The sequence below is a fragment of the Platichthys flesus genome, chromosome 3, assembly GCF_949316205.1.
Source record: "Platichthys flesus chromosome 3, fPlaFle2.1, whole genome shotgun sequence".
Taxonomy (NCBI): Eukaryota; Metazoa; Chordata; class Actinopteri; order Pleuronectiformes; family Pleuronectidae; genus Platichthys; species Platichthys flesus.
In genome coordinates this window covers 13,817,035-13,831,256 of record NC_084947.1, presented here as the reverse complement: position 1 = coordinate 13,831,256, position 14,222 = coordinate 13,817,035, and the positions used below count along the sequence as shown (strand labels likewise).

The 14,222-nt window shown below is 45.7% G+C and overlaps 1 protein-coding gene across 2 annotated transcripts in view; it reads left to right on the top strand.

Annotated features, from left to right (window-relative positions):
• Positions 1–12,175, top strand: part of setbp1 (SET binding protein 1) — a 35,383-nt gene extending 23,208 nt beyond the window's left edge. For both annotated transcript variants that reach the window (XM_062382095.1, XM_062382097.1), the window contains 4 exons: positions 197–2,170; positions 2,269–2,476; positions 2,574–3,639; positions 7,269–12,175. In XM_062382095.1, the coding sequence (XP_062238079.1) occupies positions 197–2,170; positions 2,269–2,476; positions 2,574–3,639; positions 7,269–7,774 (3,754 nt within the window). In that variant the 3' untranslated portion in view covers positions 7,775–12,175. The remainder of the gene's footprint in view (positions 1–196; positions 2,171–2,268; positions 2,477–2,573; positions 3,640–7,268) is intronic.
• The last annotated feature ends 2,047 nt before the right edge of the window (positions 12,176–14,222 follow it).

The following is a 14,222-nucleotide window of genomic DNA, read 5'->3' as shown; positions in this document are numbered from 1 at the left end:
AAGCAGCATATTGCAAGATATCTCAATGTACAAGACAATACTAACCCTAACTCTTTAAATATAATTTAATAAGGGCTCAACTGTTATGTTAAAATCTTATGACACAACTTTCAAACAAACGAATACATGTTCATACTTTATTTGGTGATCTTTCTCCCCACTCATCTCAGTGTTTTCTCTGTGTGCCTCTCTCTAGGGGGAGGGGTTTGCAAGAGGTCAGCGAACAGCTCTTTGGGAACATCAAGAGAAAGTACGGGAGGAAAGACTCCCAGAGGACGCTCTGTAACCCCCACAGTGCTGATTCACCATGGGGAAGACAGACAGAGAAAGGGTCGGAGAGCCCATCTCATTCAGAAGAGAGGCAGAAGTACAGGCAGGAGGAGACAGCTGAGCGGTTCCACGAAGAAAGAGAGGAAAGGAGAAAAGAGGACAGGGAGCGAGCAGTTGCCGGGAGGAAAGGAGATGAAGAAGACAGAGGGATGCAAATGCTGACAGAAGAAGGGAAAGGAAGAAAGAGGCGGAGGAGGCCTTCTTTTGACAAGTCATTTTCTGTAGTGGAGCAGACACAACGGCAAGACACTGACTCTGCAGACAAGCACCAGCCGGGGCCCCCAGAACCCAAAGTAGCACATAAGATGGAGACTCACAAAAATGATTCTCGTCTCACAAGTCAAGCTGATGTCAGTGGAGAAAGGGTTGAAAAACCGGAGAGGGCAGATAAAGGCGATAAAAGAGAAAAAGGAGAGAGGGCAGAGAGAGGAGAGACAGTTGCCGGCAGACCTGAACCAGAGTCAGCTCTCAGTGCAAATAGAGTGAAAAAGAACCCTGTGGGTCGTCCTAAAATCAACACAGACATCCTCAAACACAGAGAATCTACTCACAATCTTATCAACAAACCCATTCTTAACACAAACCTCAGACTCCCGAGCCCAAATCCCAGCCCGAGCCCCAGGGGTAGCATCAGTCCTAGCCCTAAATCCAGACCTAACATCAGCCCTAGCCCAAGCCCTAGACCCAGGATGGCCCTGTCCCCTAGCCCCAGGATGGCCCTGAGTCCTAGCCCCAGGATGGCCATGAGTCCTAGCCCCAGCCACAGCACCAGCTCCACAGCCAGTTCCAGACCAACCAAGGCCAAGGACAGATGGTCCTACCTGAAAGCTAAAAGCCATGCCAGCCTTGCGTCACCCCAGAGAGACAACTGGGTTAGCCCGTCAACCCTAACAGACCCACCATCAGCCTTTCCCATCACCCCCTCTAGCCCCCTTTACACCAACACTGACAGCCTGACCGTCCACACGCCCATCAAGAGGAAACGTGGGCGCCCCAAGAAGCAGCCACTCCTGACAGTGGAGACCATCCATGAGGGCACGTCCACATCTCCTCCAAGTCCACTGGCACAGGAAACATCAGCAGGGCTAAATAGTAGGAAGAGGATGCACACAATGAACACATTAGTGCAAATGGCATCTGCGACCACCAGTGCCAACTCTAACAGTCTGAAACTGAAGCGTGGGAGGGGCCATTGCAGGCCAGTGAATAAGATAAAGCTTGGAAAAATGCAGAGCATCCTGAATGAGATCCTTTTAGGCTCCGGTCAGAATGGCAGTCTGCCTCTGAAGTCATCTTCTGCCCCTGTTACCTCAGCAATGAGCGCCATGGCATCCACTATTGAGGCTCGACTGGGGAAACAGATAAATGTCAGCAAGAGAGGAACCATCTACATCGGTAAGAAGAGAGGGCGAAAGCCTAGAGCAGAAACCCAAGGCTCCAACCCTAACAAAACCACTAGGGACAAGCTTCCGCTGTGTGTCTCCACAGCCAGTCTCTATGAAAGCCCTGTAGTGCCTTCCACCATGTCTCCCAGCTCCAGTGCTCCATCCATAAGAGCCAGCCACCCAGATACCACCATGCCCAGTTTGCAGCCCATCTCAGCCCTGACCTCCAAGCTACCAAGCAGGGGCTTCCTCTCAGGAGGCTGGAAACTCTCTCCACCACGACTTCTGGCAAATTCACCCTCCCACCTGTCAGAGGTGGCGTCAGTGAAGGAGGTGACCCTGTCTCCCATCAGTGAGTCCCACAGCGAGGAAACGATTCCCAGTGACAGTGGGATTGGGACAGATAACAACAGCACCTCAGATCAAACTGAAAAGGGTCCCGCCTCAAGACGCAGGTGCAGTGACACTGCTAAGATACACCTATTTACCTCTCCTGACATTTATTAATGAATGTGGTTGTTTTTAATATAAGTTTCATGTTGTGTTCATACAGGTACTCATTTGATCTGTGTGGGTTTGAGGCTGTGGAGGCAGCAGCCCTGGAAGCATCTAACAGGGGCAGCAGAACACGCTGTGAACGACAAGTTACTGCGGTCGACAACTTCCTGACACAGCAGGAAAAAAAGCAAAAACATCATCGGCGGAAGAGGAAGTGCCTACAGAGCCGGGATCATCTTGACTTCCTCTCTGAACTGGAGGAGGTTAGAAAGACTTTAATAAATTCTGTGGCTAACGTTTGACCATCATGTGCATGTGGTGTATTTGCCTAAATGTTTCCTCTCTTCAACCTCCCTCTAGGTTGTGGCGAAGCTCCAGCAGCTCCGAGTGTCTCACAGACGATACACTTGCTACCCACAGCAGCCATATCCCTCCATCTTCCGCCTCAACTTCCACCATTACTACCCAGTAACCTATGACTCCTACCCCTGCGATTCCAGCGCATACCTCCGCAGGAGTGCCGATCTGAAGGCAAAGAGGAGACGCGGCCGTCCAGCCAAAGCCAGCGAGCCAATCACATCGAAGCTGCCTTTTGTTCAAGGATATAGTTATCCGCTGGCAGGGGGAAATTACTATGCAGCACCGTACGCGATGCCTTATGCACCTCCTCTGAGTCTGGGCTATTTTCCCCCTGCTCCACAATTTTACCTGCCCCACCATTCGCTAGGACCTGCACCTCCATCTCCCTTCATGAGGCCTGCTGTCCCCCCTCCCAAGGCTTTCCACTCCAGTGGACACGCCAAGCTCCAGGCAGGGGCCAAGCTTCGCAGCACTAGTGGGCCACTCCAAGGGCCCTCTGTAAGGGGAGAGGGCCTTGGCTCCCTGGGCAGTGGCAGTGCAGGTGGTCTTGCAGGGGTTCGTCTCCATAAGAGGAAACACAAGCACAAACATAAGCACAAAGATGAACCTCTCCTTTCACCGCGAGACCGGCAGGAGCTGGGCGGGCTCTTCAGTGGAGCGAAGACCACTGCACGTCTCAGCATGCTAAGTGACAGGAGGGACTTGTCCAGTCAGGGGTCTGCAAAGCATCTAGAGAAGCAGAGGGGCGTCAGTAGAGGCTCAAGCCTGGGATCCAGCTTAGGGATGTTTGAGTTGGACCAGCTGTCCACACACTCTCTCGCTGACAGCCAGTTACACTCCTGTCAGACTGGACAGCCTATACACAGCTTCATGAGCAGCTATAGAAGCCAATCGCAGCGATCAGAGTCCGCCTCTGATCTCTTTTTGGGGTCACGGGAGGACGAGTGTGGTGGGAGGAGCAGGAAGACGAGGCTCGCTGTGTTTGGAGATCAGGGCTTAATGTCATTCCAAACTGCCAGGCAGGAGCCAGGACAGATGAACAAGTGTTCCAGTCCCTCCCTCACTGGTAAGAACCTCTTTTATCAGGATTACCTGTTCACTCTGTATTTACCAGGGAGTGCACTGCCCTTCTGCCATTATCAGACAGCATGACAGCAGGAATGTTTTTACAGGCAGTATGGTATTGGCTGTGGCGTTATTCACATTGATGAAGTGTTGGAGGTTTGAGGTTAGCCCAAACTGCAATAAGTGCCTGTTGCTTGCTTGTCTTCATCTAACCAGTTCACTTATGGTTAGACTTTCTGTAGCTACTTAACATTTAAATCACCGGTGGAAAATTAATGACATGAATCATTAGGGGGTGTTTAGGTGACATCAACAGTACTGAAACTCATCACAGAGTATTTTGTGAAACGGTGCAGTTAACAGTGACTTCCACTGCGCCCAAGAGATTTGAAAGGTCGTGTTGTGGCTTTATTTGAGTCACTTGCACGACCACAAATTAAATCAATGACGGCAATTATCATGATGTTGACAGTGCAGAGAGGCTCCAGAGTCTACACAGTAGTTAATGCCTCACAAGACACACACAAGCCACGTGTGTGTTTAACTTTAATCTACCAAGGTTGTAGAGGTGAATACGTTGCTAAATCAGGAGGATGTTTGCAAAATATTGATGTCCAATATATATATCTATCCTCCAGTGATAATGGACTTGTTATTTGCTGTAGTAAAGTATTAATCACACACTTAGTCAGCGTTAAAGGAGCTTTCCGAATGTTAAATGTACAGTCGACTTGCTTATGCTCACCAAAGTGGCACACTTACAAATATGCTACGGACAAAATTACTTGGACTTAAATCAGACAAAGAAGCAGGGTAGACTTAAAGTCTGTCTACCAGGCTAATGTGTATTTTGGTACATTCTGTATTCTGATGTCTTTGAGCACATCTGGCTGGGGACAGAAAGAACATAATGCATGGATGGAGACGACTATAATTCACCAATCTCTCCTTCCTCCCCACCCTCCCTCCCTTTCTCCTCTCCTGCCAATGCCTTTGCCAGAGATATATTATTCACACAGTGTGATTTATTTTCTACAGACATGCCATAAAGGGCCCTTGCCTGTGTTAAAAGAGCTGGCTGGCAGCCAGGGGTTTAATGACTGGGGCCTAGTCCAGTGGCGGGGAGGAGAAGCCAGGGGCTCAGTTAGAATACACCCCCCCACACACCCCAACTCCCCCAACCCCACCCCAGGGGATCCAGGAGGGATGACTCATATGCACAAACTACCACCTCCCCCTCACCCCTACACCCCAACCCTACTCACACCCCAGCCTTCCATGTTATCCCTCCAGTGTTTTGTTCTACCTCTTCTACCTTGAATGTCCCTCCTATCTCCCCTTGTGCTGCTTCTGCAGTTTTTGCCCTAGCTTTCCTCCTCTCACTCTCTTCCACTCTCTCTCACTATCCCCACCTCCATGAGCAGACTTCCCCTTGTTCCTCCGCCTCTTCCTCCCCTTCCCCCCTCTTCTATCTCTTTTGCCCTTCTTCCAATTCTCTTTCTGATTTTCCCTCGTCTCCCCTCCCCCTTGTTTCCCCATTACCCTCTCTTTTTTCCCATTCCTTCTACCCCTAGTCTAGCATGACTTACTGCTCCACTTCACAGCTTTAGCCCAATTAAAACACAGAGGCGCGTGCACATACGCATGCAAGCCACACAACCATACATGTACATATATGCATTAACATGCTGACTCTTATACACACAGATATACGCACGCACACACACAGATCAGACAGATCCCCCTCCACACTCTAACCACAGAAGCAAAATTCATATTATTATCTGAGCCTGCAACAAACGTTATAAATAATTTCTTAATAGAATTACTGTGAAGTGCTTTAAACAGCTTTAGCATGTGTGCATGTGTGTCACATGTCACATGACACGTGACTTGTTCAAACACATTGCGTGCAGAGAGACACTCCCACTAAATAATATACATTAAGGGTACATTTATCCTGCATGTGTCTGAAACATGCTCACTTATCCAGCACAGTGGCAGTGGATAAGTGAGCATGTATCTGTGTGTTGTATGGTGACTTCCTATTCCCCAGAGATACAGGTCCTCAGTGCTATACAGCCCCTCTCACTGCTGAAGGTCACCAGTTTTATGTTCCGTGTATGCAGCTCATAAATTTCTGCTACTTTGTAGTGTGTGTCTGTGTGTGTGTGCGCGTGTGTGTGTGTGTGTGTGTGAACTTGGTGTGGGCACACTCCTGTTCAGCTCATAAACTACTGCTACTTAGTGCTTGCTGCATTAGACTAATTTGACTGTCTGCCCTGAATTCTTGAGCAACAATAGAGTAAGATGTTCCTCTGAGTTAGAAATGGAGGGCGGTCCGGCCTCTCTTAATCTTCCCTTACTCTTAGTTCATTAGGAAACACCTCATCATGGAGCTCGACACACATTGTTTACCTTTAAACATTAACATTATCCATTAAAATATAACATTGTATGATCATATATCTGCTATTTGAAGCTTTAGTAAATAGATGCGATGTTCAAGCCCATTCATGCCATACTTTGTATTCTCAATATCTTTTCCCTGCTGTCCAGCTCACCATATTTGGTGTATAAAACCAGAGCAGTTTTGTTTTTACACAATCATCAATGTGTCAGAGCGCTGCAGAAAACTGCTACACTGCATCAGCAGGATTCTGGAGGAAAACGAGAGTGATAGTAGAAATAGACGAAAAGTTCAAGAAAAACAGACCAAGCAAGCATGTTGTGTGCACGCCGCTTGGGGACTGGTGGCTGATTGTGCTTTTCCTCCATTTTGGCTGTGGCTCAGTCTGAGCCGAGGGAACAGTGCCCAGACAGAGAGGAGAGGAGGAGGTGGGTGGGGGCTCTAAGAAATGGGACAGAGATGGGAAACAAAACGAATGGCCGAGACGGACCAAGACCAGGAAGAGGTGCCTGAAATAGAGAAGGAAATGAAATGGTGCAGTGTTACCAGTTTAATTGAAAATTAGAGAGCAGCGCACTACCGCCCGCGAAGAGTAGAGAGGAGGAGAGAATGAGAGTGATGGGGGAAACAGAAAAGATAGAACAGCGTGTAAAGGGCACGCTGCCCAGTTAACCAGTGTGAAGGAAACAATATGGCTCCAGTTTCTTGTCCTCAGCCATTCTGAACTGCCAAATTCATTATTTGTGCATGTTGGGCGTGTGTGTGTGTGTGTGTATGTGTCTGTTTGTGTGTGTTTTTCTCCTTGTGTGTGTGTGTATGTGGTGTTTTGGCAGCCTGTGCTCCAGATGCACATGGTTGTTATTGTGTGGCGACATATTAAATGGTTAAAGGAGACATTTCTGTGGGTTTCCTGCTTGCAGAATGGGATCTCCTCCTCTCCCCTCACCCCTCTGCTCTCTAGTAGACAATTACAGGATAGGATCTGTTCTCCTGGCTCAGCTGGGCTTTGAAAGGCTTACATGAATATGTCAAAATTAGCAGGAAGCTCTTGAAGCAAAAAGATTCTCTCTCCATGAGCTAAATTGGCGCGATGTCTTTCCTTGCTTTTCCAAGGCTGCTCATTTTGACTGACACACTCCTTTTTCTTTATAGACTTTGCTCTGCCATTTATTTACCTTTTGATGTCTCTCCTCACTCATGTTCTCTCTCTCTTCTCCCAGATGTTCCCAGTAAACGGAGGTATAAACGCCGTGAGGTGGAACAGATCCAGAAGGACGTCAGGAGAATGCATTCTATGAACTTTGAGCATGTGCAGAAGATCCTCCGTGCCAAGCGCCTACAGCGACAAGCTAAAACAGGAAATAATGTCGTCAAGAGACGGCCCGGACGGCCTCGAAAGCAACCCCTAGTGGTATTGGAGCCGACCGGTAGAAGGGAGGAGGATCGAGTGGATGGTCGGAGTATGAACATGTTGGCGAGTAGGAGAGGTGATGGGAGGACCCTGGGGATGCCTGTCCTGGAGAGGTGTGATGACCTGCCAGGAAGGCAGAGCCACAGGCCAAACATGGCCCCTGAGCCTCTGGAGTTCTCCAACCACGATTCCATCTCAGCAACGATTGAGACGGTGGTGCATCAAGCTCGGTCGCTGGCTCTGCCGGCCAAAGGGACGAAACGCAGAGGCAGGGGCCACAGCAGGGATGAACTATGGGATCCGTCCAGTCGATAGAACTGTAGTAAAGAGCACGGAGAGCAGTTAGCGGAGTCTGTGCTGTTTCAAGCCTATCAGATGCAGTGTTACCTTGATTGTGGGACTCCTCTGTGCACTTTGACTTGTTTGTTCTCTCGGACTTGAGGACTACAGTGGGTCAGCGGAGGAGCAAGAGGAGGGAACACTTCCGGTGCCATCCGTCTGCCGGCTGAAACCCACCAGAAGATGAGCCTTTCAAGGATTCATTGGACCTTCATTTACAATGGCACTATATGGTACTATTTGATACTGAATCTGATGCTATAAAAGTGTGTGGTACTTATGATAGAGTAGGATATTATGTGATTCTTTATGTATCTGATACAGTGACGTGTATGGTACTTTATGATACTGTATCTGAATTGTGGCTTTAGCCATATATTTACCAGCAAGGGGAGGGGGAATGGTTAATATAAACTGTGCAGCTCTGCTTATTTTTTCCTTTCTGAGGAAGCTTGTCAAAGAAGAGGAATAATACAGCAGTAATTAAGCCACCTTACCCTGTTACCTATCCCTGTTTTTGCTCCCCTTATACCGTGAACCTATACCTTATTTGTTTTCCTGCTCTCTGTGAGAAGTAACTCTCACTTCCTGGCAGCTCCTCACCCCTGGTCCCTGTCCCTGCTTGACTCTCACCACAATTCTTAAGCCCTCCCTGGTGCCTGCTGCTCGACTCCATCTCCCTTTGTCCTCTCGTCTGCTCCCAATCATGTTTTGCATCTCCCATTGCTTGTGCTCCCTCAGCATACCCCCCCCCCCCGGTCTCATTTGTTTCTCCCTCCCTGCTCAGACCTGTCCTGGGCAGTGACATAAAGGCAATATGGTGGATGAGACTGTCCCGGACTGTACATAGAAACAAAGTCCACTGTTGCCTGCCTTGTACAATGGGAAACCAGCTCATAGACATGTACTGGCATACAGTATATCAAATAGAATTGTTGTACCATAGACAATGAAAGTTGTGTATTGTTTTATAACCAAAAACAGACGTGGGTGCGACTCAAGACAAGTTTGTTTTCAGACAGAAGGAACCGCATGTATTCATTCATACACTCGTACATTGTTTTGTTTATATCCAGGGGGCATTGCATAAAGGAGGAATATCAGGTGTGTTTTCGGTAAACCTTAAAATTGGTTTAATGCACTATGAAAAAAACCATACACTTGCATCAATCAAATGCAGCACTTACATGCTTGTTCCAGCCTTATGTTTTGGCCTTCAATGGTGTGGACATCCATTCCAGAGAGCATGCATTATTTTAATCAATTTGTATATGCAGGCTGCGCAGCCAAAAGCGTCAAACCCAAGCCCCGGTCTGAAACGTGATTGGACAGTTCAGCAGAAGTGGGCTCTCAGTCAGTGTTTTGAAAAGTTAATCCCAGTCTTTCTACTTAACTTGATTTTCAATCCATATCCCTGGAAATATTTTTGGAAAGTAAAATCTAGTGTTTAGGTTTAGAAACCAAAGTCTCAGTATTCAGTGTAAGGATGTTTTATTTGAAAATAATCAGAGTTTAACAAACTCTCCACCATGTTGGCACCAATGTAAAGCATTCCTTTGCGCACTCTAGAATGTAGCCATCTTGGATTTTTGTGTCAATATGTTGAACATTTGTTAAACTCTATCGACAGTATATGTGGCTTTGGGTAGTGGTTGGTATTTTCTCAAAAAAGTATTTCAGAATATAAAGCAATGGATTAGTGTTTCTGTCAAAGTTTGGTTTCAGGAGCTTCTGCTTTCTTTCGGTGGGGTGGGACTCTCTGTTGCAGCAGTTCAACTTGTGCCTTATGTTTCTTTCTCTCACCAATTTACATTTGACCCAAGTAATATCAATGGGCAAAAGACTGCCCCAAGAAATTGAACCATATAGATATAGATATATATATATATATATATATATATATATATACACTCATGATTGTGCATATGACACATGTGTCTTAGTCATCAGAACCCTGACACTGCCTGTGTCCCTTCACAGCTTCCATTGTCAGCATCCTCTGTCACCGGACACCAAGTTGCAGCTGCCTTCTAGTTTTGTCGCCATCGTAACAGAAGTAGAAGGGCTGGACTTGTGAAGATATTATGATATCACTCTTTTAAAATACATCATGTACTGACCTACATGCTTTGTTGGAAGTAGAAAGGTCCACTGCATCAGATGTGTTGTCATCCAGTGATATTGGTTCTACACAGTGTCCCAGATAATTAAAGATCCTTTACTCTGCCCAACATCCAACCAGTTTAATATGACATATAACTGTTATATACTTGGCAGAGGAGGAACAGAGGAGGTTGGCATGGACACCACGTTCTCGTACATTGTTGTTTGCTATGCATCAGGCCGTGCCTGGCAATGACCTTAAGAGGAATTTCTGTTATGAGTCCACCCTTAGGCAAAGAGAAATAAGTGGTCTTATTTACTGAATAAAATGAATTCATGTAACAAGAGTTGTGAATTATACCAGTAATAATTTGTAATAAGTTGTGCAGAAAGTGACTATCATTTCATGGAAACTATAGTTACTGCAGCTCTATGCAGTACAGCCTTAACCAGATGTAAAACTACAGTATTGAAGTGTTTGTTGTAAATAGTGTTAGTGTGTCCATCCTGCATGGATATCGGTTGGGCTCGGCTATGCTGGGACTGTCTTCTAAGACCACAGTAGACCTCCTCTCTCTATACAGACTGCCCAAAAAAAACATGTTGAAATTATGACCCCAAATTATTTTTCCTATTCGACAAATTCTGCTGTACATTGACATTCTTCAAAATGCCTTCTCACACCTTTGAACAATGTTTGGAGGGTACAAACCCCACTGTAGTGCATTCTACCAAAATAGGAATCCCCACTGATTTGCAGCTACTTTGCCTGCAGCCAGTTGGGGTAGTGCAGTAACATGAAGAGTAAGCAAGAGGCTGTGTGTGTCTGTGTGTGTGTTTGTGTGTGTGTGTGTGTGCTTTTGTGTGAGCGCGTTTGGTTGGCGGGGGAGTTCTCAGAGGAAACAGCCAAAAATACACTCGTCCTAACGTTAGTGTGCTTAACCTTGCTCGGCTAGATGACTTTCAGTGGGTCGGCAGTCTGTTGTGGTGGAGATGAGGTCTAGCTCTGTGGTCCATGAGGTGTAGAGACTAAACGCTTGGCAGCTTACTCCTCCATACTGTGGTCAGTCAGTGGTCTCTGATGTAACAGTTAAAGACCCCAAGGTGTTGTCTGTCCTGTCCGTCTCTACTTACCAGCCAATGCTCCGGTGCCTTCTAACACTGACAAGTATTGTCCAAATCCAGAGCTTTCACTCCACACAGAGACTGCAGAGGGAATGTGTCTGTGAGTAGGGTTCAAGGTCACTGTTGGTTGTCCAATCCAATCTGGACCGGCGGCCACAGGCGGCCCCTCAACACTGATGCAAGGATCTTTTCTTTTGTCTGTGGTGTGAGCGTCAAGAGCAGCGCAGCAGTGTTTGACCTTACACCAGACCCGTTCCCTACAGCAACCAGGATGAGATATAACGTTACCGAAATGTTGATCACCCCCCCCCCTCCCCTCCCCCCATTCCCTGTGTAGCATGCTGTGATGAGTGTCCTACGAACGGGGTGAGGGGTCACGTGAGACGGAGCCTCATAAATGTACATGTCGTCATCCTCACAGCATATGTTACAGTTCTAAGCTATAATGTTGTTCAAAGCTGAAAGTGCAGACGAAGCATTGAGAAAAACCAATAAACGTACTTCTTCAGAGCACAAAGTGAGCTCTTCTAACAGTGTGGGCATATTTTAGTTTGTATACATAGTGTATTTGAACCTTTTCTAGAGTGGGTTTCCTTTATCTGCATGCTCAACTTGATTGTATGCATAAATATTTTAGACAAGCCGAAAAGTTGAATTTCAATTGAATTTGGAGCAAGACTTGTACATTGTTTGATATGTTTCTTTTTGTAATGAATTTTTTAATTCATGAAGCATTTTTGTACATTGTATGAATATTAAAAACTGCAAATATTTGACATATAGAGTAAATACTAGATGCGCATGCATATGCATATATCCTTCACAGTATGTATGTGTAAATGTACACATATATTTTGTATTTGCATTTGCTGGCATACAGATATATGTCTAAAGCACATATATACATGCAATATATATGTATATCCATGTCCGCTGGCATGCTTTTGGTCATGTTTATCTTCCATGATCTTGTAGGTTCATTTTTTTGTTTCTTTGTTTTTTTTATTTCTCTTTCCTGCAGAAAGAAAAGCTCATTCTTTTGCTACCCTTCTGTTGGCTGGCAGCATTGAGCACTTATTAAGAAGAACTACAATTGAAGTTGTTCATGTTATCCATTGTGTGAAATAATAAATGACTTTATTGACAGCTGATGGTGGCACCTGTTTTCTTATTCCCAAGTAAAACTGATTCAGATTTATTGTTATTTATGATAAGAGCCAGTTGGGACTCAATGTGTGTTTGTGTTTGTGTGTGTGTGTGTGTGTGTGTGTGTGAGTGTGTGTGTGTGCAGTGTGAAGTGTACATGTGAACGTGGGTGGGGAGCCTGATGAGAGGAGGGCTTGCTGCACTGTTGGTGCTGAATGTCAGATGGTCTCAGTGAATGACTACCACTCCACAATGCGTTAGCGTTTCACAGTTAGATGCGAGGGAATCCTCTGATCAGATTATGCTACAGCCTCACTCAGTCACTCTCTCCCACACACACACACACACATACCTACACACTATTACTCTCTTACCTCTTCATTAGCCAAGCCTACATCTCTAAATCCGCCCTGCACTAGCCCATCAGTGTCAGCTCTAGGTGGGCCGGGCTGCAGGCTGCTCTGTTATTGGACGGAGCTGAGTGGGAAGTTCCCCACTATTGGCTGCTGCCAACTAGTAAAATTCTTCTGTTACCATGGTTGCAGGGAGAGCTGCCCAAATGTGTCTCAGTGTATCTAGTGGCGCTGATGGAACCGTTGGCACCATCAGTGTTGTGCTGAAAAAAAACAACCCCTCAGTCAGGGCTGCAGTGGGGCTGCACCCAAATCGCTCTCTACTGATGCCTGCAAATGAGCCCACACGGCGCTCACTCCACCTCGTGAACGAGGAGGAAGACGAGATAGATCCCCAGGTCTGTGACCACGATGAAACAGCACAGCGAAACACATCCTACATGAAGGATGAACTGATGAGCTCAGTGCTGCACTTGCTCTGAAAAACAGAATCATCAATCTCCTGTGCAATGCAATGAATTCCTCTGCACATTTACTGTCGTATATAGTTTTTTGCCCAAAGCTCAAGGTACAGAGATTATATAGAAACGCATACAACACCATTTGTGTTGATGTTGATGAATGAATGAGAGCTGGAATGAACAAACAAGAAATTCTGTGATATTAATTGACTCATAAAAGATCTGTCACATAAATAAATGACAATAAATGTTACAAGGAAAAAAACTCCAAATATAAAGTGCATAAATAGTTTTTTAATGTTTATTTCTTGGAAATGTAGGATTTAATCCACCTGGTCAATAGAAAGGAGGAGGTGCTGGACACTAGAAAGGAATGGTTTGGAAAAGACTGAATTTAAAAAATCACATCCTCTCAAATCCTTTTAGTTTTATAAAAGTAACCACACTTTCAAATCTTATCTACTGTGACATACACATGTGCATAGCAGAAACATGAAACATTTAAGGGCAGCTACAGAAGTGCAAGGTCATGCTTTAGGTTATCAGCAGATGCAGACTGTACTGGTGGAGAACTGTACTGGGATAGTGTTCGAGCAGGACTGGGCTTATACATCTGAAACCTAACAACTGCTTTTACTGGAAAATGAGCACTTAATATATAACATACATATCACATATCAGCTGCAGCTCTTTACAATTTCACAGTTCATTGGACTCTTTTAAACTTGTGGCTGAGCTGGTTATTATGTTAAGTTCTAATACCCATATGATATTTCTGCCCTGTTGACAAAGTGCTGAGTAGTTCACTGGTTTTGCAGGTGCATGACTCGCTGCTACGAGTTTCTGCTTCGCAATAACTACGTGTGTGGAGAAATGTAAAACTGAGTCACTGGGGAGAAGTGATGATGATTTGAATTTACACTGATCCAGCTCATCAGCTGAGATAGAAGGGTCGCTCTTGTTGACTGTGGTGTTTTGTGGTTGTACCAGGAACTGTTACAGACATTCACCTGTGGGATTCTCTGCTGATCCCTCACAGGCTTGAAGTTTAATTTGCGGAATGACACTTTACTGCTGCAGGAAAGAAAAGATGAGTAAGTCTTGTAGAAAGACAACCATAACTTGATAATCATAATATTCTCTCCACACCTGGGAACGTGTTCTAGAATTATGCTTATTATAACCTGAGAAAACATGTCTGATTAAACAGGTGATGACTAACAAAGTGAATGTCTG